This window comes from Lonchura striata, chromosome 2, assembly GCF_046129695.1.
Source record: "Lonchura striata isolate bLonStr1 chromosome 2, bLonStr1.mat, whole genome shotgun sequence".
NCBI lineage: Eukaryota > Metazoa > Chordata > Aves > Passeriformes > Estrildidae > Lonchura > Lonchura striata.
Window position 1 is genome coordinate 63,134,019 of NC_134604.1, and position 26,312 is coordinate 63,160,330.

The window sequence follows — 26,312 nt, forward strand, 5'->3', positions numbered from 1 at the left end:
TAAGTAATTCAATTGTGTTTAAACTGAAGTGCCATAAAATAGTTAGCTTTCCATGTCAATCACACCAGCAAGTCCTCTGTGTAAGTTAATATGTATTATCCTACGGGAAAGAAAAGAAAGGGCTGGAAGGCCTTAGCTAGCCAAGCGAAGTGGTGTGTTAGAGCTCTAAGCACTGGAATGTATGGTCTTGCATTCTTTAAATTGCCTCTGTAGTCTGTAGCCTAAGTGCTGGGTTCTCAGGAGTGGTCTGAAGCTCCTATTTCAGTGTCCTCTCCGAAGGCAGCTGGTCTGTACTATCCTGGACATTCTCTGATCCTGCTCACCCTTCTGAAATGAGGAGGAAGCTTGTGTAACTTACTTGTGATGGTTTTCACAATCTATTTTCAGTACAGATGTCATTATAGCAGTGTTTCTCTGCCAGCATGTCCACAGACCAGCATGTCCATAAGTATTAATTCAGAAGATTAAGGTATATTTGTTTTATTTCTTTCCATTAGAGAAAAGTCCATTTATAGTAATAAATAAAAGCAACCCTTCCAGACATATGCCTTCTTTAACGGTAATATCCCAAAGTGTGTGCTAACTTTTAAACATCCTCTGCAGGCACATAAAGCAATGCAAGCAGTATGTCTCTGAGCTTTTCCTTTCTCTGTCTTGGGGGTGAGCCAACAGACTGGGTCTGCTCCCTGCTCCCAATTATGTCCACATTGTGTTCTCTCTCTCCCTTTCTAACCTTTATTTTGGCCCTTGGGAAACAGTTGGCTTAAGAAATCATGCCCTCAGTTTTCTTTTAAAAATACAGTGGAAAAATGGTTCCTGAATGTTAGGGCTAGTGTATCTCTGAAATGATCAGGAGAAGAACACCACAAAAAAAAAAAAAAAAAAAATCTGTGTGTTTGCAGTTAAAACAAATTATCTGGTTATCTGCAGAGAAGGGCAGAGGTCTTTATACACCTCTAGTGAATCTGAATCCTCAGAACAAACAAAAATAACTCTTCCTGGAGTTTGGGTAGAAAGCATTTAAATGGAAGCTTTGAGAAAGTGGGTCTTTTTCCTCCCAATTTCAATAGCAAAGCTTTTGTGTTTGTAGGTAGTCCTGATGCTTGCTTTGCCTCACACTGAGCATCATGTTGGTAGTACATGGTAGATTGGATACCAGCTTTGCCCAAAAAAAATTCTTCCCACATGATCTTTTGTTAATTTTAGGGTCACCATAATAGGATTTCCTTTTCTTTAATTATCTTAATCATGTGCTTTAAAACAAAAAATATATTACATTTATTTGCTTTTGGTTTACTAATTACTATCAAATTGTCATCAATTACTTGGTTTCATTAGTGAATTTCCTTGATGTTACATTGTTTCCAATTATCTGCAGTTGTACAAAAGGCCTGACTAAGCCATTGTCCTGCAATGAACTCCAGATGGGCAGAGGTGTCTCTTTCAGTGGGAGACCAAGTTCTTCCTCTGTGTGTAACCTTGAATGCAACACACTGGGCCATATTTTCTGATCTAAGTTTATTTTGTTCCATTAGGAGACTGCAACAGATTCTCCTTTTACAAATGAAGGCAACTCTCACTTAACTAGCCTTTGAAATTCTTTCTTGTCCTGCCAGCACAGTGTTACCTTGTCCAGTGCTAGAGGTGGAGTATTGCTGAATATCTCTAGTGTACCAATCCAATTTCTGTTGCCCCCAAATCTGCCCATAGAGGGCAGCTTCAATTTTGCTGGTTTTAATACAGTCCAGAAAAAAGGCAAAACTCAGAGTACATAAAGCAGAACTCCAGAACTGGAGTTTGTGCTTTGGTTTGGCAGGGTAGACAATTGAGTTATTTCTGTTTTTTTAATATAAAATCACAAATACAATTTTTCTGTTTGTTTTATTAAAATATTGGGATAGTTACTAAAAAAAAAGTCAATCTATTGTAGAAGCTTACTTTTGCATGTCTGTCACCTAGATGGGCGCCTGCTGTTTGTTACACCAATGGATCCCTTATTTCTGATACTTTACTACCTCATAAAGGCAGACAAAGAGGTAAGCCTGCTTTATTTTTCTATCTGGAATTCTCAGGAGAAAACATTATTTCTGACTTCAGTTACGCAACAGTTCTATTAATTTTACAAAGAGTGGCTTCCATAATAATGGGAATTTAATTTGCTTTTAAAGCAGAATTATCTTAATACCTAGAAGTATTTTTGTTTGCATCAAGATTTTTAGTTGGTACATTATGTTATAAGAGTCAGCTTTCAATCTCAACAAACACTAATCACCTTTTTTAAGAGAGGAGAATCTCTTTTGTCTTTTTATGAGAGACTCTTTCAGAACTGTTGAATTTAAAATGCTGACATGTCATCAGATCAAAACCTTTCTGAGTTTTTGATCAGAGCCCTTTCTGAGGCATCAATAAAATGGTTATTTTGGGAAAGAAGGGGAAAAGAAAGAAAAACTTGGATGCTGTGGAGGAGGAAGGAGGAACATTTCTGTGGCAGTTTGAACTTGAAAGGAAACAGCCACATTTGTAGAGATGCCATATTGTAGAACAGAATGGGATGATTGAGTATCCAAGTATTGGGTAATTAAAAAATGGCTTCATTGATTTATCGTGGGTGTAGCAAAACCTCACTTAATTTCTGAAATATATCAAAAATCATAGGCACATTTTCTGATTTTTTTAATAAGCAACCTGTGAAGAAAAGGGGCACAAAATAAAATCGAAATGTTGATTTTTTTCTTATTTTTCTTCTTGTTTGTTTTGTTTTGTGGACAATGCACTTTATGCATTCTATGAGTTTTTGCTCTAAAAGAATTTCTATAAGGTTGCTTGCTATTTTCTGCTTTAGATTGTGGAGAATGCAGGAGTGTGAGAACCCCGGCCTTGCTCTGGGGTCCCGTGTGGTGGTAAAGTCTCTCCTCCAACCCGTGCTTCCAAAGAAAAACTCCGCAACCTCTTGCTGTTCAGTCTCAAGGCAGTTTATTGTTAGTTATCTAAAAGATTGTCTTCTCTGGCTACTGCGGTTTGGTCAGTGGCCCAGGCAGAGACACACACACACACTGACATCCTCTCTGTCTGCTGTCTTCTTGTTCTCCCTCCCTGCCCAGGGCTGCTGCTATCTTTTATATGATATATTATGTATTACATGTTTACAGTTTTTCTCCAATACCTACTACCTATGTTACAAGGTGCTTTTCTACTCTAAACGAATCCATAAGTGCCAGCATCACCAAGAACATGGAGGCAAGGAAGAAGGAGAAAGAACAGGATCAGCCCACCTTCCTCCATCTTAGAACTTCTGACCCCCATGTACAAAGTAAAAAACCCCCTGTACAAGTCCTAAAATCCCCCTGTACAATACTAAAAAATTTTCCCCTCTACTTTGTAACTACTTCTACTATACTATCTAACCCTTTGTGACTGCTTGTTCCACCTTCAAAGTTGGTAACTCATTCCATGGCTCAAACTCAAAATCACAGCTGTTTGCAGCTGCCTGTCAGGGTCTAAAATGCTTCTGACCAAGGCCTGGAACCTCTAAAAATGTCTGAGAGACATTTTGAGTTCCAACACTGGAGAGCAGATTATTTATGGTGAAGATATAAAGTCTTCCTATACCTCTGTAATACTATGTTACTGTTCCATCATGATTTTTTAATTATTTAAGGTATAGGGTGTGCAGATGTATTCTGTATATCAGTCAGGCTGGTCCATCAGAAGAGGTCATTCCACAAGTAGTTCAGTTTGTTCCCTGGGCACTGCACTCTGAATTCATAATTCCTTTGAAAGCTTTATACCAAACTTAAATTAGGGAAGTAGTAAATCTCCTCTGTTTATGTGGAGTGGTGTTGAGAAAGCCTGAGTAAAGGACAGCTACTTCTGTTGTTTCTGTGCTTAGGAAGAGTCCTGTGCTGCCCTTCACTTTTTCAGTACATTGTTTTCTAGGTTTTCTGGGACAGGCATGATGCCACATAAATGCATAGAGCTGTTGTGGGTCCTAAAAAAGGGCCAATGCTTTCCTGCAGCCCCTTGCCTACGTTAGTGTATTCTACAGTCTTGTGGCAAGGTTAGCATGACTGCAGCACAGTCACTTCCAGCTTGAACTAATGGATATCACTGGATATGATAGAATCATCCTTTGCACTATCCTTTGATTCTGATAGTGTGATGCAGGATTGCTTGGTGTGTCTCTGAGCAGAGCCATCTCCTATACAGCACCTTTCTTGGCTTAAGTTCTGTGCCCATGCATGATGTAAATGCAGCTATCTTGTTTTGGGACACAAAGAGGTAAGTTACCTACAAGAAAGAGCTTGTTGCAGTTTTATTTTTGTGTCTCCTAACTTCTTTTTTCCATGGTTATTTTGCCTTTTCCCTTTTAAGGAGAAGGAACCCTCTAAATACTTTCTTAGTTCTGCTTTTTGTGTGTTTGGGATTTTTTTTTCCTTGTTTTTATTGTGATTTAACAATAGATGGTTACTTTTATTAAGCCTCTGAGTGTCTAGCAAGAGAATTAATTAATAATGAAAGCAGTGTACTCCAAGTGGGTTTTTCATGCTGACCAGTGTAATGAGTTCAGCCTTGGCTGCAGAGATCATGCACTCTCTGAGCATGAGAAGTTCACAGAGTCTTTGTACTGATGCACTAAAGGATCTTTCCAAAGGGAAGGTTGCCAGTTGTGCCAAACCATGCTGAATGATTATACATTGTTTGGCAATGGCAAAATTTGTTTGATGGTTCTGTCATGTGTGGGGCTATTTAAGTTGTGCCAAAATCACTTTATATCCCTACTCTGGCCAAACTGGAATTGACTTTGCAGAGGTGAAAGGTTAATACTGTGTTCCAGAAGCTGCCCTGCTCCTTTGAGATTTATCTTTGTGGAAGAAAAAGCAAAATTTGACTGGAAGTTATGACACTGGGTTTAATCCAACAGGTTTTGGTCTAAAACACTATTGGCTCACACTGACTACTGTGTCTTATGTCATCTTCCAAAAAATTCTGCTGTACTTCACATTAGTTTCTCCCTATGTTTTAAATTTGGCCTTTTAAGTGTAGTGTTTGAGGAGTTCAGCATTTTGCAGGTATTTACTCGTCTGAAATAAATATTTATAGCTTGCTTTGTAATCAGTTTCTGAATGTGTCATGTGTTACCATTCAAAATACAATCTTCTTTAAATCCTTTATTTTAAAACTATTGCCATTGCATGCATATATATTTATATACATATGTGTAGTGTGTATATATGTGTCTTAACATTTTAGTAATGCTTTTGTAATCCCTTTGATGTACTTTCAGCAGCAAGGAAAGTTCCAGCCACTTGATCAAGTTGTGCTAGACTCAGAGTACCCTAGCTGCCCATTGCTGCTGAAGTGTGCAGATGTTAAACAGTACATACAGCACATAACAGAAGAAAAAGGTGAAAAAAAGGGGTGGGGGGGAGGGAGGACAAAAAAAATACTCAATTTGTTAGTGTCACCTCATTACAAGATGTATTTAAATATTGGTTTTTGCTTTACCAAACAACCAAAGTGCTGGACACAGCTGTACTTCAAAAAACAGAAGCTTAGGCTTAGAGGCTTTCATTGCAATTTTGTGAATAGAAATATGTGGATCTCAGATTATCTGCTGTAACTCTGAAAATCTCATGCAGTCTTGTTGCTAGGTGTCATACAAATGATAAACCAATCAGAGCTGGCTTTTTGACATTATTGTATATGTTATGAAGTCTCTTTGACTTTGATCAGAATTTTACATCTCTCTTTATTCTTTATTTAGTGTAGGATGGTCTGGCATGGAAGTGGTCCATTTTATTTTTTTTTCATCCTTTGTCACAAAGCATTAAAACAATAAGTAGAAAAAAGCTGGAGAAGAACGAATATGCTGCTGAGACAAAAGAACACAAATTTTCTAGCTTTGCATAATTTAGTGTTGTGGGCTTAAGCTTAGAGACTTAATTGTCTTAAAGTACAAAAATTGGTTGGGATGCATAAGTATATGAGAAAGAAAACTCAAATAGAAAAGGTTAGCAGGCTATCAATTCTGTACATAGTTTCCTCAGCCTTTGCTCAGAATTCCCTTTGTGGGGGCGTTAATTTTATTTGAGGACAATATATGCTTTCTAGGGAAGGGACAGGGACATGACATTGTTTTTGCAGGTTTGCAGATATGCAAAACTTGCAAGACCTCAGGTTTTATTTTCAGTCCTTTAAGTAAGCTTGCTAACTTCCTGATAGGGAATTGAGATTTCCCTATGTGCACATGGAGATCTGCAGGAGAATGTACAGGAATCTTTTGCACCATCAAGTACAAAACTAGTTGCCTGTCTGATTCTTATGCACTAGAGCTCGTCCAAGGAGTTGAGGTTAAAGTTAAAAAACAGATTGAAAACTACAGACATTAAAAATTTGCTTTCACAAAGCAAGCTCACCCTTATCATTGATATATATATTAGAAGAAATATTTTGATGATCTACAGATAACTGGGAAGCAGCTAAGGAAAGATGATGAACAAATAAAGTCTGCTAAGTAAATGACCAGACCTTCTAGCTGTAGAGAACATTAAGATGTTTGTGGGGGCAGAAGCTGTAAGTTTATTTAGGTGAACCAGTTTAAGTATTTTGAACTTGATATGGTGCATGTGCAGTAAGGTATGGAAGTTGCATTTGAACTTCAGGGCAGGACATGTTTCTGTTGAAAATGCTCACTTTCACAAGGGAGCAGAAAATCTAGGTAGCAAGGCTGTTGTCACATTCTGTTTGGGACCGGGGTAATTGGAATAAACACATAATTGGAATTATGTGTTTATGCATAAACACATAATTGTGGAATAATATTACTATTCCTCCTTCATTTCCAAAACAGAAACATCTAGTTACATTTTGTATCATTTGGACCAAACAACCTTTTTCTTTGGGTGAGTTCTGACTTTTGAGAAGGCTTCTTTAGGACAGGTGCATCTGAAATGCAAAACCACTTTTGGCTTCTCATGAAGTGGCAAATATTTCCATTAAAAAGTATTTTTAAGCTTTTAGGCAGTTGCTGTGCTTTACAACTTGTGTATCATGGGATAAGTAGCCAGGGTGAGAGAAGAGCTGTTAAACTTCTGCGTACAGAGTGACACAATTATTAAGGTTGGATGAAAACTTCAAGATGGTCTAATACAAGTGTCAACCATAAGCACTCCTAAACCGTATTTCCAAGTGTCACATCCAGCCTCCTCTTGGACACTTCCAGAGACTGATTCCACCACTGACCTGGGCACTTTATTCCAAGGCCTGACCACCATTTCAGTGAACAAATTTTTCTAATGTCTAATGTGAAGATCTCCTGGTACAACTTACAGCCATTTCCTTTTGTCCTTTCACTTGAGACATGGCAAAAGAGACTGACCCCCACTTCAGTGCAACTCCTTTCTGTTTCTGTTCAGTGTAGAGAGCAATAAGATCCCTGCTGAGCCTCATTGAGAGTAAACACCCCCAGCACCTTCAGCTGCTCCTCATCAGAATTGTGCTCCAGACCCTTTACCAGTTCTCTTGCCCTTCTCTGGACACACTCCAGCACCCCAATGTCCTTCTTGTAATGAGAGGCCCAGAACTTGAGGTGTGGTCTTATCAGTGCTTATTGGGACAATCACTGTCCTGGTCCTGCTGGCCACCCTATATCTGATACAGGCCAGGGTGCGTTCTTGGCCTTCTTGGCCGTCAGGACACACTCTGGCTCATATACAGCCACTGTTGACCAGCACCTCCAGATCCATTTCTGCTGAGCAGCTTTTCAGCCACTCTGCCCCCAGCCTGTAGTGCTGCAGAGGTTTGTAGTTTGTTGACCCAAGTGTAGGACCTGGCTTTTGTCCATGTTGAGCCTCATGCTGTTGAGTCTCAGCTCATCAATCCAACCTTTCCAGATCCCCCTGCAGAGCCTTCCTACCCTGCAGCAGATCAACACTCCTGCCCAACTTGCTGTCATCTGTGAACTAACTGAGGAGCACTCAATCTCCCCATACAGATCATTGATAAAGATATTAGATAAAGAATTGGCCCTGGGGTCACTAGTGGCTCGCTGCCAGCTGGATGTAACACAGTTCTCTGGGCCTGGCCATCCAGACTGGTTTTTACCCAGTGCAGAGTGTACCTGTCCAAGCCATGAGCTGCCAGCTTCCGTAGGACAGTGCTGGGAGAGACAGTGTCAAATGCTTTCTAGAAGTCTAGATAGACAACATCCACAGCCTTTCCCTCATCTACTAAGGAGTTCACATTATCATAATGGAGGTCAGGTTGATCACCCATCCCAGAAGGGGAAAAATGGAGCCACATCCTTTTGACTGTCATACTTGAGTCTGCATAGGAATTTAGGACAGGATCTGGATTATTTTTTTGAAAGGGCACTTCCTCCAAACAACAGTACAAACTTTGGGCAGTACTTATGTTCCCAAAACAAAGCTTTTTAAAAAAGTGTTTGCTATAGACAAGATCTTGTGTCTTGGTCTAACTTCCGTATCCATTCTGATACTGTATTTGCAGTTATCTGTCTGGGAGCATCCTCCCATAAACTGTAATCTGTTAGACAGTAGTGAAGATGCTTCACTTCTTGGTTTTTTCCCATTTTAAGTAATGTATTATGTACACCTATAAGTTTGTGTTGTTTTGACAACAAATTGTATTAGCTGTTAAATGTGAGTTCACTTTCTGGGTTTTGTTCTGAAATGTGAGGTGAGCAATGCTTTTGTCATAAAAGCTGTACATATGTGCACACACCAGCTTTATGTGATGTTCTTGTATTTTCCCAGGCATGTACCTGCATATACATGCTGCTTCTTTTCTTGCTCGGATTTGGATTGGATTACAGTGGGGCTTGTTCTTAGGATTTCTTTCTTTTTTGGGAACACCAAGAGTACTGTTATGCAATGAACCCATTGGCACTTGCTTGCCTGTCATGCACACATCACCTTTCTGTTTAATCCACTTCTATGTGTTTCATATTCTCATGTCTTTTATTGCTTGTAAAAAATACCGGCATTATGACTTGAGGTACTCACTCTTTGCTGGTTCTTAAGACCTGTTGTCCACTTTGTAGCCTTTCTCATTTTAGGAGTAGAACATTAGGGCAAGAAATACCAGTTGTGTTAAGGCTTCTGCAGCTCTGTTCTGCTTGACAGAACTTAACAACATAATTATTTCACTCTTCATTTAGTCTTAAGACTTTTAACATCTGTCTAAGAAATTCTTACCCCAGAGCTCTCACAGTTTACACTTACTGAATTAGCAGAAAATCCACCTTCCCTGGCCTCATTCTTGAAGGGCACTGAAAATTCATTTAGCTGAATTAAATTCTGAATTACCTGCTTTAGTAGTTGTGGAAAGGGTGTGTTACAGCTCACTAAGTCTGGGTGAGGCAGGTTGTTTGCTAATAAATTCTGACATTGGATTGAATGTACAGTAGAGAAAGTTTAAGAAAGGGTTATGAATTCCAGTTCTAGAATGTTACTCTTTGTTTCATTTTGCAAGGCAAAAGCTGCACTATGATCTTGTCTGATGTGATTAACATGAAGAGCCAAGAAAACTTACCTGATTAGAAGAACTAAATAATATTGCCAAGCTTGTATTCCCAGGAGGTAGGAAAAAGGGGGCCCTCTAAGTTTCAGAGTTATGGAAAACACTGAGAAAATGGATTTTAAAATGTGCTTTAGGCAGTTTGCTCAACAATACATCAGGGAAACTTCCAAGTCTACATAGTGATTACCCGATCACTGAACATATTATTTAATTGTAGAACCACTTATATTCCATCTGTATTTCTCAAACCCAATCTTTCCAGATGTCTCCGACCAGTTTTATAGGCACCAGACACATTAGGGAACAAAAGGCTTTCCAATATATACTCATATTATCAAACATAGTCACTAACTCTCACCAATATCAAATGTGCATCACATGTTAAATCCACGTTCCAATATTGAATCCTTTTGTCAGCAGTTTGTGACTTTCATAACTCACTTTAATTCTTCAGAGGTCTTGAATATTGTCAGTTTCTAGAGTTTAATAGTCAAAACTGTCAAGCACACAAAATATTTTCAAACAGAGTGATCTCTGAAGGGTTCAATGTAATTATTTTTCACATGTTTTAATGAAAATGGCTTCACAGTTCTACATTTCCTTTCCCTGAGTCACTCTGAATCATGCTGTTGTGGGGGAGTCTGCCTGGGAATCCAGACTAGAATTACTTTTCAGCATGGGTAGGGGGATGGTGCCCAGAGGATGTTCCTTCCTCGAACTTTCTTAGATAAGAGAGGAATCCATGAATTGTACTCACTGTGCTTGAACCCAAACCATGTTAGCCCTTTGAGAAGCAGGTTCAAGTGTCCAGAGAGTTTCTCCATTTTCTGCTTCTTTTCTTTCATAGCCGTTTAGAAGCTTCTAAGTCCTAAAGCCTGCAGCCAACCATGTCACAGCTAATTCTTTTACCTGCAGCTCATCATAAAGCAAAGTGTACATTATTTGCCCTGAAGAATTTTTGTATTTTGCTATTGTACAACTATTGAGACAGATTTAAACTTTTATCTTGCAAACAGCTTTCCTCGACCTCTCCATACCCCCTGCCATACGTACAGAAAGAGCACATAATAGTTCACTGTTTGCAATTTGGAAGAGCCAAGATAAACCCCAAAGAAGGAAATGCTGAAGGAATCATAAATAATATGTTGTTGTTTGCCAGGGGAGAAGGGAAATCCATGAAATGAGTGTTGGAATATGACACTGTATCAGTAAATTACATGAAACAGATGTAGGTATTTATGGGAATGGTAGTATACCGGAGATCAAAACATATTGAAATACCTGTTAAAGAATAAGACTGAAGCAGCAGGCTCAAAAATCTCCTGTGAAATCATATTAGGCATATGATTCCATTTTCCAAATATAGCTTTCTGTGAATTAATACTGAATTTTTATACTGAAATTTCCCTGAGCCTTGGTAATTTTCTCTTTTGCCTGGATGTTCTGAACTCGCTTACCTCCAGATAACTGATCACATCTGAATAGCAAGTGTTCATAATGCCCTCATTATCGCAGGGGAAACACTCTCCGAAGTTCTTATATCATCAAGTTAATTTGTGTTGCTCCATAAATCATGAGTGAATCATGTACTTCCTCCCACAAGGAGTGAGTTTTACTATTTTGGATTCTGTATTTTCTTTTAGCATTATATTGAGTTATGTAAAAGGGGGATAGAAATAAAAATTCTACTTTAGTCACTCTGACACGAGAGAGGAGAACTGATAGGGAAATGGTTTATTGAAGAGGTGGATAGTTCAGTAGCCAACTCTCTGTCCTGGTCCCTTACTAAGTGCTGGAATTCAGTACATAAAGATTTGAGATAATCTGTTGTTTAAAAAAAAGGGAAAAAAAAGAAAATCATAGAACCAACATTTTGTGTTATGAGATATGTAGTTAAAAGCACCATTCTGGTAATACAGGGCAGTGAAGGTGAAGTGAAACTATAAGGGCTTGAGAAGAGTCTTAGTGAATAAGAGAACCCAAGATTACACATAAATAAATAAAATATGTGCTTTGCTGGATTAATTAAATTAATTAAACTAATTAAAGAACCATCAGATTTTCCAGACTTGTTCATATCAGCTCAGTCTATTTTTTTTTTGCTTCCAATATTTTTAAACTTGCTGCCCTGATATCAAACATGTGCAAGATGCAAATTAACATTTATATTCTATCTACAAGTTAAAAGACTTTAAAGGTATTGAAAATGCAATCCAAACCAGACGTGACTTTTTTCCCGTTGCTTGCTTTTTTCTCAGAGATTGGCAGTCAGAAATTCCACAAATACAGCCAAGAGAAGACACTGAAGTGGTTAAAGAAAAAGGTATTGTGTTTCCCTTTTGGTTTAAAAATTGCTATATGTTCAAAATGGAAATGCTTATTAACTTGTCCATATTTGCATTGGAGCCATGTGCTGTGCCTCAGTTCAAGGTATGTGTCCTGTCCAAGGACAGACATCACAGTAAAGTTGCTCCACTTGGGAATGTGATCAGGTGTTAAGAGATGTTAATAAGTTTGTTGCATTTCACTTTTTGATGAGACTGGCCATGAAACGGGCTCATATGGGGTGTGGGAAGGAAGAAGAAGCTGTCAGCTTATAGCTGTAGGCTTTGCATAATATGAGGGGCTTGCTTTTGCTTTGTCCCTTTCATAGATGGGCTAGAGGAGAGTTCTGATTGTTACAGTTTCTAAATTCTGCTGTGCTTTGAAGCTGGACAGAACTGCCTTGGTTTTGTACTACAAATGTGTTTCCTGAAGTTTTGGCACAGTTCACTCAGAACGATCCTGGTTTGGTTGCTGTTATCCTGATCCAGTCATGCTGTTCAAGAGGTCTGTAGAGTTTGCCAGAAATAAACTAGTGTTAAAGCTGAGATTGATGGGGTCTTTGTTTTGGTATAAAGAAGGTGAATTTCATTTTACTCACACACATGTACCCTTAACGTGATGCCACTCTATAGAAAAAGAGGGTATGCATCAAATGATGAGACGGTCTTGTAATTTAAATTAATCAATACAAGCACAAAATCTGGTCCACTTTCTGCAGTGATGAGGCATGGGAATGAATACCTATTTTGCAATGATTACCCAAATAGAATATTTACATGTGAACAGGTACCTGTTTGTGTTGTTGAAAATACTTTCATCTGACAGATCTCTCTCTGTTGGATCCAGCACATCAATGCCTGTAAAGTCTTTAATAGTTGATTTCCACCCGGACTGCCTTTGCCATCCTGCTGAGCTCAGGAGTGTTCTCTGAGCAGGTGTATTTCTCACCTGTATAATCATGGATGTTGAGTCTGAGTAGATCAGCTCATCTTAGGGTGCTGCAAAAGTGGTGCTGTGTTGCCAAGGCAACATGTTCAAAGACATGCTAGTTTCTTTGGTTTTTTTGAGTTCATCTGCTAGTCATTACAAATGTATATTAAATTTCACCACAGTCCATAACTTGAGTGTTTTATATGCTTGAAACAAAATTACAAGAGCTTTGTCACTGCATTAACATGTGCATAACAATATTGATACAGGCATTTCATTTTTTGGTTTTCTGTAGGTTAATCAAACAGTGAAAGCACTTAAAAGCAACAATGTATCAGTAGGTGAAAGAGTGCTTGCAAGTACATTTATCAACAGTAAACAGATCACAGATGCTCAGGAAGGTAAGAAAACTAAACATGGTAATGAATTCCATTTTTGTGAAGTCACATAAGTAGAGATAAAACACATGATTAGAAACTAAAATATATTGAAATTGGCCTTTTGGGTAAATTTATACCCTGTACAGAAAATTCCATATAAGTTGTGATTGTGCCTTGGCTTTTCCAAGTTTTTTGCTAGCTTAATCAGATGACACTGTAATTAACAATTACAATTATCTCAGCTAGGATTCTCTTAGCTTCCTCAAAATTCAAGGAGGAAACATTTTTCTCAGTGAAATACATGCTGAAGTGATTTGCTGAACTGAGGCTGTTTTAAAGAATAGGACACATATTTATAATATATATGAATTCTAACCTGGTAAGTGTGTCTGTATTAGAACATGCTTCTTTTTATTATTATTTTTATTAGGATGCATGGAATATTAGCATTCATAGAATTCTTCAAAAGGCTGAAGGGATCTTAGGAAGTCATTGTCACAGGGAAAAGGCTCCTGGTCCAAACATTACTTTATGCAACAAATGTATGAATTGGATGATTTTTTTTGAGTTCACTGGCATTTTAACAGCTTCAACCCACTACAAATACACAAAATTGTAATTAATAAGGGCAAAATTTTAATGATATATGTATTAAATTGTAACAATCCTGTTACCAGGTGTGATCTTGTTTGCTTTTATTCACCATTTTACTGGGGAGGGCAATGTCCTGAATGTCACTGACACAAAATTCTGTGGAGAACCTGAAAATGGACTCATAATAAAATCTTTGCATTTTAATGAAAATTAAGAACAGTTTAGAGCAAGATGAATCAAAGCAAATTGTTTCTTATTACAAAGACATTCAGAACTCTTCATGCTTGTGAAAATTAGAAGAAACAAAGCAGCTTGCTGACAAAGTGGAAAATGAGCTACCAAGTCATGATATCAAAGGAAACAACATAAATGAGATTCATGAGGCAAACAGACAATTTTAGAGAACAGGGGTTGTAATATATGGTTTTTAAAAAGAGACAAAGCTGCGAAAGTTGTGACTTTCATGGTAGCTTTTCATCTTTTTCCCAACCCCTATGTTTTTAAAGAAAGGGGAGAGTCCTGGCAACAATCATCTTGACTATGCTTAATCACTTTTTCTCTGAAATTTATTATTAAATATTTCATCTGCAGTGGGTTTCTTCCACCTTTCCAGTGACATGATTATAATAGTCTTTTTAAAAACCTTGGTTTTTCATATTTGAGACAGCAGCATTGAAACTGGGAATACTGGGATTTAAAGTAGGTGAGTTTTGGAGATAGTCCCACTGCATGTGGCAAGGTGAATGATAGGAAGTGAAATGGATATTACTCAACACTTATTTCTAGTAAGTCTCATTTTCTTGTCTGATCCTTTCGTTGCTGTGACAGTGCAATTTATTTCTGTAGAAAATTGTTTTCATAGGGGTATTATGAAATTTCAGCTCCTTAAAAATAGGTGGGTGCATGTAGTTAGCATCTACAGATGTTGTAGGGCAAAAAGAGTGGAGAATATAATAAGAGCAAATAGGGAAGTAGGGGAGGTTCATCATATGGGACTTGAATATTTCATTCAGAAGACAAAGAAGGGAGGTGTGCAAGTATTCCTGATGTTTGACAAAAGATTAATAGCAAAGCTAGGGTGCAGTACGAACACAGACTCCATAGGAGGCAAATAGTGGTATTTTTAAATTGGTAAAGGAAGTAAGTGAGGATTGCCTCAAGTCAGAAATGCAAAGAGAATGGATTTTTGTATTTAGTATGAAATAATAGCAGTTGATTTGGACTCACCATAATGACTCATAATGCAAAGTGTGAAATAATCGGGACCTGTTTCTTAAGCAAGAAATTGGACATATTAAGTGCTAAGGTGAAATTCTCTTGGGTTGGAATTATTTCTTGTTCTCTCCTGACCCTAAAGTGGGCTTAGAGAGTGAAAAATCTTTGATGAATCTATACAGTGAAGGAAGGAGAAGTGCAGATAGGTGATAGTAAAATTTTTTTATCAGAACAGTTGAAATGCATAAGCTGCTGTAAGTTTGTTAATGCTTTCTCCTTGCCAGTTTGCATTGAGCTTTTCAGGTTAAAAAGAAAGAAAAATGGGGAAAAAGAAGATACATTTATCTCTGGCACTAAAGTAATAGTTTTTTGCCACTTTAAGGTTGGTATGCCATGTGCTTCTGAACTCTCTTAAGTGTGTAGGCACATGAGCAGATAAACTGGCCTGTTGGAGTTGGAATTCAGAGGGGAGATTTTAACTTAATATCTGTCTGGCAAATGCTTCCTGTGCATGGTGCAGTTATTCCCTAGCAGCCTCAACAACAGCAAGTTTAAAGAAGTCCAGCTCATCCAGCCCACAATCAGTAAGTACTTGTGTAGAACGTGACCGGAAAAGATCTGGTTTAGGACTTCATGTTATAAAATGGTCACTTTTTTCCCCCAGTCTCTCAGAAAAACATTTATAGCAGGAGTGCCCTGTACTGAAAACAGCTTCTAGTAGTTCATATTTCCACAGATAATTATCCTGTCTTTCCAGTGATATTTAGATAGGCCTTGGCATTTTCTATAAAGTACTGAAAATTAAGTACAAGACTTTGAAATAGACTCATTGTCTCATCTAATTGTTTTCAGTTGAAGCCAGAAAATGTTCTTTAGTACTGAAGCCCTTGCCAAATAATTGTAAGATCCAGATGCTTTAAAATTAATGATTGTATGTTCTGTTGAGTCAGCTTTTTACTTTTGCAGGTTTTTAAAATTTAATTTCTTCGGAAAAATACATGATATCTAGTACTCTCAGAAAGTGAACAGCTTTGTAAAGTACATGCAGCAGATATTAATAACATGTGCTGACAAAGTGAGTGTAATAAGTCTTTACTTTTTAAATAAACCTACAAGTGTCATATAACATAAACTACTCGACACAGAGAAGCATCACAGTGTATCCATTAGGAGTCTGTTACTAGTGATTCAACCTTGTGCCTCATGGTAGCACATGCAACATGGCTAAAGCAACGTGACTATGTAACATGAATGTTCTTTTTCTCCTCCTTCCCACTCCCTGACCTCCTCCTGAAGACTATGTACGGTATGCCCATGGGTTAATATCAGAGTATATTCCTGAAGATCTGAGTAAGGAGTTGTTAAAATACTTAGGGTAAGTATTGTTCCAGCTAGCCTATAGCTTTACATGGATTAATGTCCATTTGGTCTTTTCAGTTGTATACTGAGTTTTGTTCATCAAGGTTGCAGTGAATGACACAATGAGATTATATTTGCCACACTTAAAATGTGATTTTTCAAACATAGATATGGGTTATTTTTTGGCTTTCCTGTGGTTTTAAGGACTGTGAGCTGGGGGAGATGTAATATTAAAGTTGGATATGTCTGTTACCAGTGTTGCGTGATGAAACCCTGAGTAATGTATCCTGTTTGAAAGCAAGTGGGAGGAAAATCCAGAAAAAGTTTGTCCAGAATTGTCAAGCACAAACAGCAGAGCCAGGAATTGCGTCTTCATCCCCAGTCCTCTTTCCTTTTCCTTATTCACTCAGTGCTGCCTGGGTTGGACTTATTTATCTCACCTATGTTAGTTTGTATTTAAATCTGGAAGGTGAGCCAGCATCCTCCTCCTGGTGTTCCCTGCCAGCGGCAGACTTCGCTTGGATCATCATTGTGACTCTGCACCTACTCATCAGCTCAGTTCTGTTCAAAGGCTTCTGTTATGGTGGCCTTTGGAAAAGTGTGTAATTTGCAGCCTGAAGCCCCATAGCTGAGCAGTTTCATAAGTCAGAAATACAGTCCATGAGCTGCTTTTTTTGCAAGTGCTTGCCATGTGTGAGCAGCTGATAACCAAAGCAGCTTTCATGAAGAAGGATTTACAAACTTTAGGTTGTGCAATTCATCTTTCTTAATTTTTCATTTAAAATCTTCTGTTCTGCAGGCTCCCAGAATTTAGAAGCCCAGAACCAGAGCCACCACTGAAGGTAGGAGAACATTAAGATATTGAGAGATGTGTTATAATTCAATTTTTCTGAGTTATTATTTAAACTGGACCAGACCAAGCACTGGGTACAATACATTAAGTAAGGTTACCATGTGAAAAGCCAGTCTGAAACAGACTCAAGAAATTTAGCAGGTAACTCATATTTTTAATAAGGAATATTTTGGTTGGTTTTCCTGTTTAAAAAAGGGGAGGGGAAAAAGAGAGGCATATTTTATGGTTTTGGTCAACAGTCTTTTTCATACATGTTTTGCTTATTTAGTTTTATTGAGGTTGATGGGACAATATGACCTCATAGGTTTTCTTTCATATATAATTTATGAGAACCCTGAAAGGGACCTCCTGGGTTATGGATTCCCAGACAACCATGTTGAATAATCTCTCATACACTGATCATTCTTCACTGCAAGTCTCATTAGGATTTTTTATTTCCATTACATCTCTTGGAAGCGTGTTCTATAACCTCATTCCTCTGATGCTCAGAAACCTTTCTGTAAATTCCACCTTGAATTTATTCATGGCCAATTTATTCCCCTGCCCTTTTGTGCTAACTTTATCATTGTTTTTTGAAATTGAAATGGCTCCTTTCCCTCCCTAACATTAGTTCTTTCAATGTGTGAAGGGAAAACATACTTGCTTTGCGTTTTCATTTTGAGAAGCCAGTTTGGTTGTGTGACATGGGTTCTCCATTCCCTCATTGTGAAAACATTTTTTTACACCTATTCCAAGATGAATTCAGTTGTTTCAAAGCAGGTGACCAGAAAAATGTGTAATTATTTCTGATAAAACCTTTACTCATACAATATGATGGCATTCTTCCTTTCTTGTCTTAACTAGAAATACTTTGTCCCATTACAGACTAGAATCTCATTTGTTTCTATTGATGTGTGATCAGATAGCTCTTTGTTATGTTGGGAGTAGTTAAGACACACAGTTGGAGTTTTTTTCCACTTCAGTTTTTACTTGATCAGTTCTCAGATTTACAAGAAGTTCATGCAGTTAGTTTCTGTGTACATGACCTTTTACTTCTTCTGTACATTTAATCTGGCTTTAAGGTTTCCAGTCTTGAAGGTTCCCTGACTTTTTTACACAGTGTTAAAAGCTCTTCAGGTGTTCATAATGCTACTCAGTGGTGTACATTCAGCAAATGTTAGCATTCTATTATTATTTTTAACTAGTAATTAACTAGTGATCTCCATCTGATCCAATTACATCCCTTTCTGCATTATTTGCCTTTGTTTCCATTTTTCCCAGTTTCTCACCTACCTTAATCTTATGCAGTATTTGTTTTCTGTAATATCAGCTGCTTAAGTGGCACCATGTCAAGTCCTCTGGCAATCCTTCACATTCTGTCGCCAGAAAATGTGTTATATTTGAGAAAATAAAGGCAAGTTAGTAGGCATTACCTTGTTTTGTTTTTAGGCTGAGACATACTGAGAGAGTTGGGTTGTTCAGTCTGGAGAAGAGAAGGTTCCAGGGAGACTGTAGAGCACCTTCAAGTACCTTAAGGGGGCTACAGGAGAGCTGGCAAGAAACTTTCACAGGGGCATGTAGTGACAGGACAAGGGACAATGGCCTAAAGCTGAGAGAAAATGTAGGTCTAAATTAGATGTAAAGGTGGTGAGGCAGTGGAACAGGTTGCCCAGAGATGTTGTGAACTCCCATCCTGGCAGTGTTGAAGGCCAGGTTGGGTGGGGCTCTGAGTCACCTGATCCAGTGGAAGGTATTCCCACCCATGGCAGAAAGGTTGGAACTAGATGATCTTTTAATGTCCCTTCAAAGCCAAACCACTCTATGATTCTGTGTTTCATTTCCTCTTTAATTATTCTTCCTTCTTTCACTTTTTTCCCCCACTCTCTTCTCCTAAGTCCTACTATCACTTTTTCTTCTTTCTTATATTAGAGATGGGTCCTTGGCTATTCTGCACTAATATGGTCCCTGCCTGATAAAATATATGCCAGGTTCTGTCTCTCATCTTGTCATTTCTGATGCAGTCTTCCAACCAGATCAGCATATTTTGAGTTTTACTTCTATCTTAAATAGAGTGATTTCTATTCTGTCTTCTGTCCCTGTGCTTAACCTCTTCATTTTTATTGAAAATTATTTATTGAGGCAAAATGGTTCTTTGATTTTAGGTCCACACATAGGTTAACTTTAATACCTATCCAATCCCTACAGTACAGCAGCTTCACTTTCTCTTTTTTAATTCCCTTTTTGCCTCTGTGGCTAAACGACCTTGTACTGTTTGTTTTAATTTCCTTTCCAAGGTCTAACTCAGCTTGACTTTTTGGCAGTTCCCACTTAGTCCCAGGATTACCTGACCCCTAAACCGATCTCTTTTTTTAATATTTCTTTTCCCCAGTTGTTTTTTTCCTCCATTCATTAGATACTTCTGCTTACACCTAGTGTCAGTTGGATTTTTTTGGGGATGGATGGGGGTGATGGAATATGTGTGCATCTGTGTGAGCAAGGAGCCGCATTTATAGTGTTTAGTCTGAGAAGCTTTTTCTTCCAAGATTTTCACCTTGTTTGAAGTAAAAGATCCAAAATCACTTCTTCAGTCTTTTACCTTCCAAGTGTCTTTCTCACACATCAAGTCCCTTTGCTTTGCCTCAAGACAAGTAAGGCATATGGTTTGCAAGGTTTGCCCCGCTAGAACCAATAACCCCACTTCAGATAATCCTTTCTATTTAATTTAAACTGAGCAGCCTATGTCTGCTGAAATGAGATTACATACCATGCTGGCCTTTCCTGCAGTGTCCCTGCTACTTACCGAAAGAAAGTCTAAAAAAACCCTCATTTCTGGCTGGTTCAGTGACTGTTCTGTTTAGCAGCATGTCAGCTAGCACATAGAAGAATAATTGAGCCCTACTGTTATTAATAGCATTTGTTCTCCAATGGATATCCAGAGATATGTTATTTCCATGTGGCTGGACAGTTGTTCTGGCTGCACAGTTACTTGGCCCTTTGATTCAGTTAAAGAATTATCTTTATATGTTGTAAGAAATATTAAGCACACATCAGGAGCCAACTGATAGTCATTAGCTGTATAAGCATGTTAAAACAACTGTATTAAACTGCATGTGATGTACATTCCATATTGTGTACGAATAGCTTTTATACCATTGGGATAGTTCTGAGAATCTATTTTTAAAAACAGTTTTATTTCAGCAGTTAGGTTGCAGAGGAAATGAGGCTTAGAACTGTTCAGTTGTTGGGCAGTGAGACCTTGCTGAGGATCTGATTAATTTCCAGAGCACTGACCAGGGTGTGTATGATAAGTCCTTGCAACTTCAGAGATTAAAACACTCCTTTATTTCACAATCTGAGAGGAGCAAGGTAGGCTTATACATGGAAACTTCATCTCCTTCAGACCATTTTTAATCACTTGTGTTGACATTTTTGTTCATGAGGACAAGGTGTATTAACAGACATAATATATAGTTATTCCAAAATAAGATTCTAACATGCATTTCCTTTTTGGAAAAATAATTGCATGTTTGGGCATTACATTAAACTCTGAAGGGAGGGAAGATGTAGAAACTTCAGTGATCAGCCGAAAAGCAATAACACATTCTCTTTCTTGAACAGGAACAAACTGGGTACAGCCTAGTCTTTGTGATTTAATGATTAAATCAAAATTGCATGTTCTTTGTATTAATTGTAAGCTGTTGATCTTGTGTTGTAATCATCACACTGTCCAGTTTGTCAGCAAAGGGAGTCTGGCCATTGGCAGATGATGAGAGACATTTACAAAGAATATGAAGACTTTGCTACAGCTAAACAGCAAATGCTTTGCTGAAATGCAAACATTTTTGTTACAAATTTTAAAAGCTTGTTTATCAGATTCCAAAAAGAGGAGAAGAGTAATTCTTCATTAGATTGTCATTTGAAAATGTAATCACAGCACAGTAAACAGCCTCCTAAAGAGGCTGATCCAGATTCCATTGAAATCAAAAGAAAAGGCTTCAGCTGGATCTGGTTCTAAGAGCTGAGAAATCTAGGCTGAAGACTTGGCTTCTGTGCCAAAGAGAGAGAGGGAGGGGGAGAAGGAGAGAGATATCACAAGCACCATAAACAAAATGAATAAAACAGGATCTTAAAATGTATGGTACCATCCAAGTTGCTTGCAAAATCACTCTCTGGCACAAAAGCTGGGAAGGCCACGGTCTAGATTTCACAGGATATTAAGGACAGGGTAGTAATATCAGATACATAATAATAATAAAAATACAGTGTTGTAAAATACTACATACTTTTTTTTCTCTTTTGGAAACATACCAGAAAGTTTTCACCTTTAAACTAAACACATGCTCACAGTTTATGGAAAGAAATATTCATTTTTATGGCCTGATCATGTGGAGTACCGAGAATCGTTCACATGTATTATTTCTGAAGTTAGAAGGCACACAGCACATGCAGAGTCAAACTTCCATAATATGCTGTTGGATTCAAGTGATGAAGCAGTCAGTGGAGCTATGGCACTATTTAACTGCTGCCAGCCTGTAAAAAGGAATTAATTCTAAAGGCTGTGATCAAACAGACAACAGACTAGATGATGGTCGACTTGTGTTGGCAGATAGCTACAGCACTGGAGTTGCTTCACAGGTCCATGAGATTATGAGCACCACAGTTCCTTGACTGTCAGACACTAACTTCCAACAGCTGCTCCAGAAAGTTCTCTAAATAGACTGACACCAAAGCCACAATCATGGCTGATTTCTAATTGACATTCTTCAGAAGGCTAGGAAGAAAATGCTTCCTCTGACACAGAATGCTCTCTTCTGAATGCTGTAAAGATGGTTTATATTCACATGTAGAGAAGACAATTGCAGACAGAAATCTTCCACTCTTGCTGCAGATTCTTCAGTTGATTGCCAATCCTGTTTTGGTGCTATGGTTACATTTTAAAACCAAAGCTTTGAACTTCCATGTGTGTACATCATAAAAGTGGTTGACAGAGCAACTTCCTCACTCTAACATTTCAGAAAAGAAAATTGTCAGATGTCCCTGTGGAACCACAAGAAGACTATACTAAATTTAACAGCGACAATCTGAAAACCAAAAAGGTAAGCAAGCCTTGCATTCATACATGTTTTGCCAAAGTGTAGATGAATAGCAAATACTAACACAGAATGCTTAACTTTCTCCTTCGAAATACATCACAAATACAAAACAAATACAAAATCATCTGACATCTGTAATTATATCTCTTTGACCTTTTCTCAGGTTTAATGTGACAGTTTTAATTTCCTATACAGAACTGTTTTGTACTATTACTGCTGGGCTGTATTTCACCAGTGAACATTCCAGTAAGCCTCACAGACTCAGACACGCTCAGCTAATGCTTGAAAAGCTCTGAGATCTTTAGATGAGAAATCCTATGGCTTAGTGATAGCAACTGGTAAATTTCAGTAACTCAAAAAAGAAATGAAGATGGCAGCATTTACTTAAATTCCAAGGGATGCTAGGACAGACTTTACTTTTACCTAGAAATATTGCTTGTGCACTTATGTCAACTTAATGAAGTTAAAACAACACAGAACTTACTGATTGCCAGCTCCAATGCATGTTTGGAGGCCAATCCAAATCTGAGTCCAGCAATGCCTGCCACTGTACTATTCCTAGGAGAGCAACAGAGATGTGAAAAGAAATAGATCCTGTCTATGTCTGCCAAAGCTGTGAGGCTTGTACTGGCTTATTTCTCTGAACATTGAAAATGAATCTTCCTCCAATCCATGGGGAACCAAAATGGCCCGCTGTGCTGGTCTTGTGACCTTCAGTCTAATGCTGACTACTCGTTATCCCTTTGCAAAGAGAAGCAGCTGGTGACAGATGTATTCCTTCCTCCCCCCCAAAACCCCAGATTTCTTTTTGTACTCATTGCACATTCTAGTTTGGAAGTAAGAGGATTGCCCCCTAAGTGAAGGTGATAAATAGTTTAAATATGCATATTTCCCCCCTCTCCACATTATATACTATAGCTTTTGAACTTAGCATAAAGATAGAAATAAACTGAGGAGAGATAATTCATTTTAACATTAAATATAATTTACTTCTGAAAATAATGCACATTGATGAGGGAATCTGGGAAAGAAAATATAGCCCTTGGACTCTGTACAGCTCTTTTTAAAATACTTTGGCAGTGGTTTTGTTTGTAGAGTAACGCAGACAATCATACAGTTGTTGCCTATCTCCATTGTATCCATAGCCATCTAGCTGATCCCAAGTACTATTATTGGGAAGTCCTGTAGACTGAGGAGTATCATAAAGAAAGGTCAATGCAAAGTTTTTTTTAATAGGGAAAGCAACTAGAGATTTAAAACATAACACTTTAAAATACAAGAAAGAAAAGAGGTCAGCTCTATAAAATGTGGTTCATAAAATGTGTTTTAGGTGTAGACGTCTGGGAAGTTGTCCCAGTGGCCTCAAAAGTGCTTTGGAAATGTTAGTTACCTTTTTCATTCCTAGTTCTTAATCTCTTTTCTCTTTATTTCACTGTGCATAGCCTTTGATAGTAAATCAGTGTGAATTATTCATCATCTGTAATGCAGGTCTGTAATTCAGCCTGCTGACAGCATAATCATGAGATTGAGTCGGAGGGTACAGAATGCATCTGTTCTATTGCATGCATTATTCCTCTTAATGTACACTCAGGGATTATCCCAAAGTAAACATTTGATTTGGGATAACTCATTCTGCCGAAAGGAGAGATGTTTCACCTTCTTCTACTTGTAGTTGGTTTTCTGTCTTTGTTTGAGGTTAAGTAATTCATCACAAGTATTCTTCAGTTTGAATAATCTCAAATTTGTTTTTTAATGTTTGTCTCCTACAATTCAAAGCCTGCATAACATTATCTTTATGGCTGTACACTAAAAAAGCAATTCAACTTATTGCTTGACTTCCGTATTTAGAAGTTTGTAGCATCTGTTTCCCCCCTGTGGAGTTGTTGTTTAACTGTTTCTGTTCACCATTTCACTCACAGGCAAACACCAAGATGTCTGCAGCACAGAAGGCTCTGGCCAAAGTTGATAAGAGTGGAATGAAATCCATTTCTACTTTCTTCAGCTCCAAACCTAAAACATCAAAATGAAGACTTGTTCTTGAAATAATTTTATACAGTGGCTATTTTTATGTTAAGCTAAAAATGTCTCCTGCAGATTTTTGTTAGTATAGTGTATCAGGGCATGTCTGGGTATGAGTGTCATGGAGAGGTCTGTGAGCTGGCAGGGCACAAAGCTGTTGGGCCTTAGTGAGACTAGGCAGTACCATGATATCTGATTTTCCAGCCTGGACTGGGAAGATGGCTCAGCTGCATTACTATGGTGCTGTGAGCTAGAAGCAAGGCTTAGCAGGGTACCACACTGTGCTGGCGCTCCTTCTAGAGCAAGCCCAGTCAAGCCCACTGTGGAGTTTTCTCCATTACACTTCATTCTAGGCTGAAAACTTGCCCACCTTTGATGATTTTTTTTCTTAAATTTGTAAGGAGCATTATTTTTTTAAAACTGTCTGAAGTTTTTTACCCAGTGTTATATCAGAGTAGGATGGCATTATTGCATTTTTACTTGGGCCCACATATAAGTGCTGATGTAAGCATTGTCAGTGGTGGTATTTTAGTGAGGCAAGGATACTCTGTATTGGGATTTGGGTTGTTTTCAATATGCTGGAAACAAATGGCAATGAATGTCAGTGTACATGTAATGCAATAAAGTGCTTTGTGTAACAAACTTGTGCTTGCTGTATTTGCCGTATGCTTCAAAAGTTAGGTTGGGTTTCAGCACATTTTCTAAGTGTTTTCAGTATTTTTCTGTGTATAAATTGTAATCCTTAAAGAGTTCTGGCATGTCTTTGGCGTTACATGATAAATCTCTTAGCACATAGCAATATAGGGGTATTTTTATGTTCCGTTCCAAGGTCAAAAGGTCCTTACAAAAATAATCAGGGAAAAATTGATTTAAAGGCAAGAACGGGTGGGGTTTTTTTTTAAGAAGCCTGTTTGGCGTTGGATTCAAAAGCTTAAGTATGAGTGTCTTAGATAAGGTTTAGTTTTACAAAGTTTTGCACAAGGTAGGACTGTTACTTAAAATCCACTACCCACTCTTTTCTGTGTTCTTTCACCATTAGAGAGTATTCCTGTGTATTTAGAGGGATAGCTGATGATGTGGCTTCCCTCAGTCACAGAATTGAAAAAGAGATTGAGTCACTGGGATCATTTGTACCAATCTAGCCTATTCCATACAATAAATAATGTCATCCATCAGTTGTTGTACTGAGTCGTTACTGTGGATCAACTACAATTTGTGTTTTTGAAAGACCCTCTTAAAACACATCAGTCTTTGCTACTTCAACTCACTAGAGAATCTGCTTGTATCCCTTGGTCATGTGAGTTTCAGAAAATTAGGAATTCCCCCTTTTTGAGTACTTAGGCCATTTTTCCACTTCAATCTTACTTGCTGTCATTTACAACCCTTGGATTAAAATGGTGTCTGTTAGGTTAAAAAGCTCTGTGGCACTCTGTTCCAGCCAGAAATGAAGGAGAAGCCTTTCCATGTGTTCTGTGCAGTTTTGTCGTTCTTGTTTGGTCTTGTGTGCCTTTCAAACTGGTGTTTTTTACAAAGTGTCAGATGTAGTTTGCAAATGCACAGAGGGTCAGCATGGTTGGAATTCCAGATAAGGAAAATACTTGGAAATCTACAGAATTATTTCTCTGATAATAAATAGTGTTTAATGAGCCCAGAATGAGCAATTGTTGTTATGAACTGGAAGGGTTAATTTCATAAAACATTCAACCTCCCAAATTCATGTGAATAGAAGGGATGCAGAAGTAATGGCAGTTTTGAAAAACACCTGTCAAAAATGCAGGATGATACTATGAGAAAAAAAGAAAGAAAAAGAGCAGGCACATTCTGTCATGTTAATGGGGAAGTTCTGTGCATCAAGCAACAAGTTAAGAAGTGTTTTGATAGAAAAAAGGAGTTTTGTATCTATTAATGAAAAGCCAGTTCTAGAAAATGCTGAGAAAGACAAGCATGGGAGGGTGCTTGTTGGAAAACCAAGAATGGGGGAGAATTATGTTAGCAACAGGAGCTATGGAGCAGAACAGATATATG

General features: G+C 38.0%; 1 protein-coding gene across 1 annotated transcript in view; it reads left to right on the forward strand.

The window, feature by feature from the left end:
- RNASEH2B (ribonuclease H2 subunit B) overlaps positions 1-25,462 on the forward strand; it is a 39,604-nt gene extending 14,142 nt beyond the window's left edge. The window contains exons 4-11 of the mRNA XM_021526626.2: positions 1,960-2,036; positions 5,285-5,405; positions 11,799-11,863; positions 13,091-13,196; positions 16,281-16,359; positions 17,143-17,185; positions 22,191-22,271; positions 24,188-25,462. Coding sequence (XP_021382301.2) covers positions 1,960-2,036; positions 5,285-5,405; positions 11,799-11,863; positions 13,091-13,196; positions 16,281-16,359; positions 17,143-17,185; positions 22,191-22,271; positions 24,188-24,295 — 680 coding nt within the window. The 3' untranslated portion in view covers positions 24,296-25,462. The remainder of the gene's footprint in view (positions 1-1,959; positions 2,037-5,284; positions 5,406-11,798; positions 11,864-13,090; positions 13,197-16,280; positions 16,360-17,142; positions 17,186-22,190; positions 22,272-24,187) is intronic.
- The last annotated feature ends 850 nt before the right edge of the window (positions 25,463-26,312 follow it).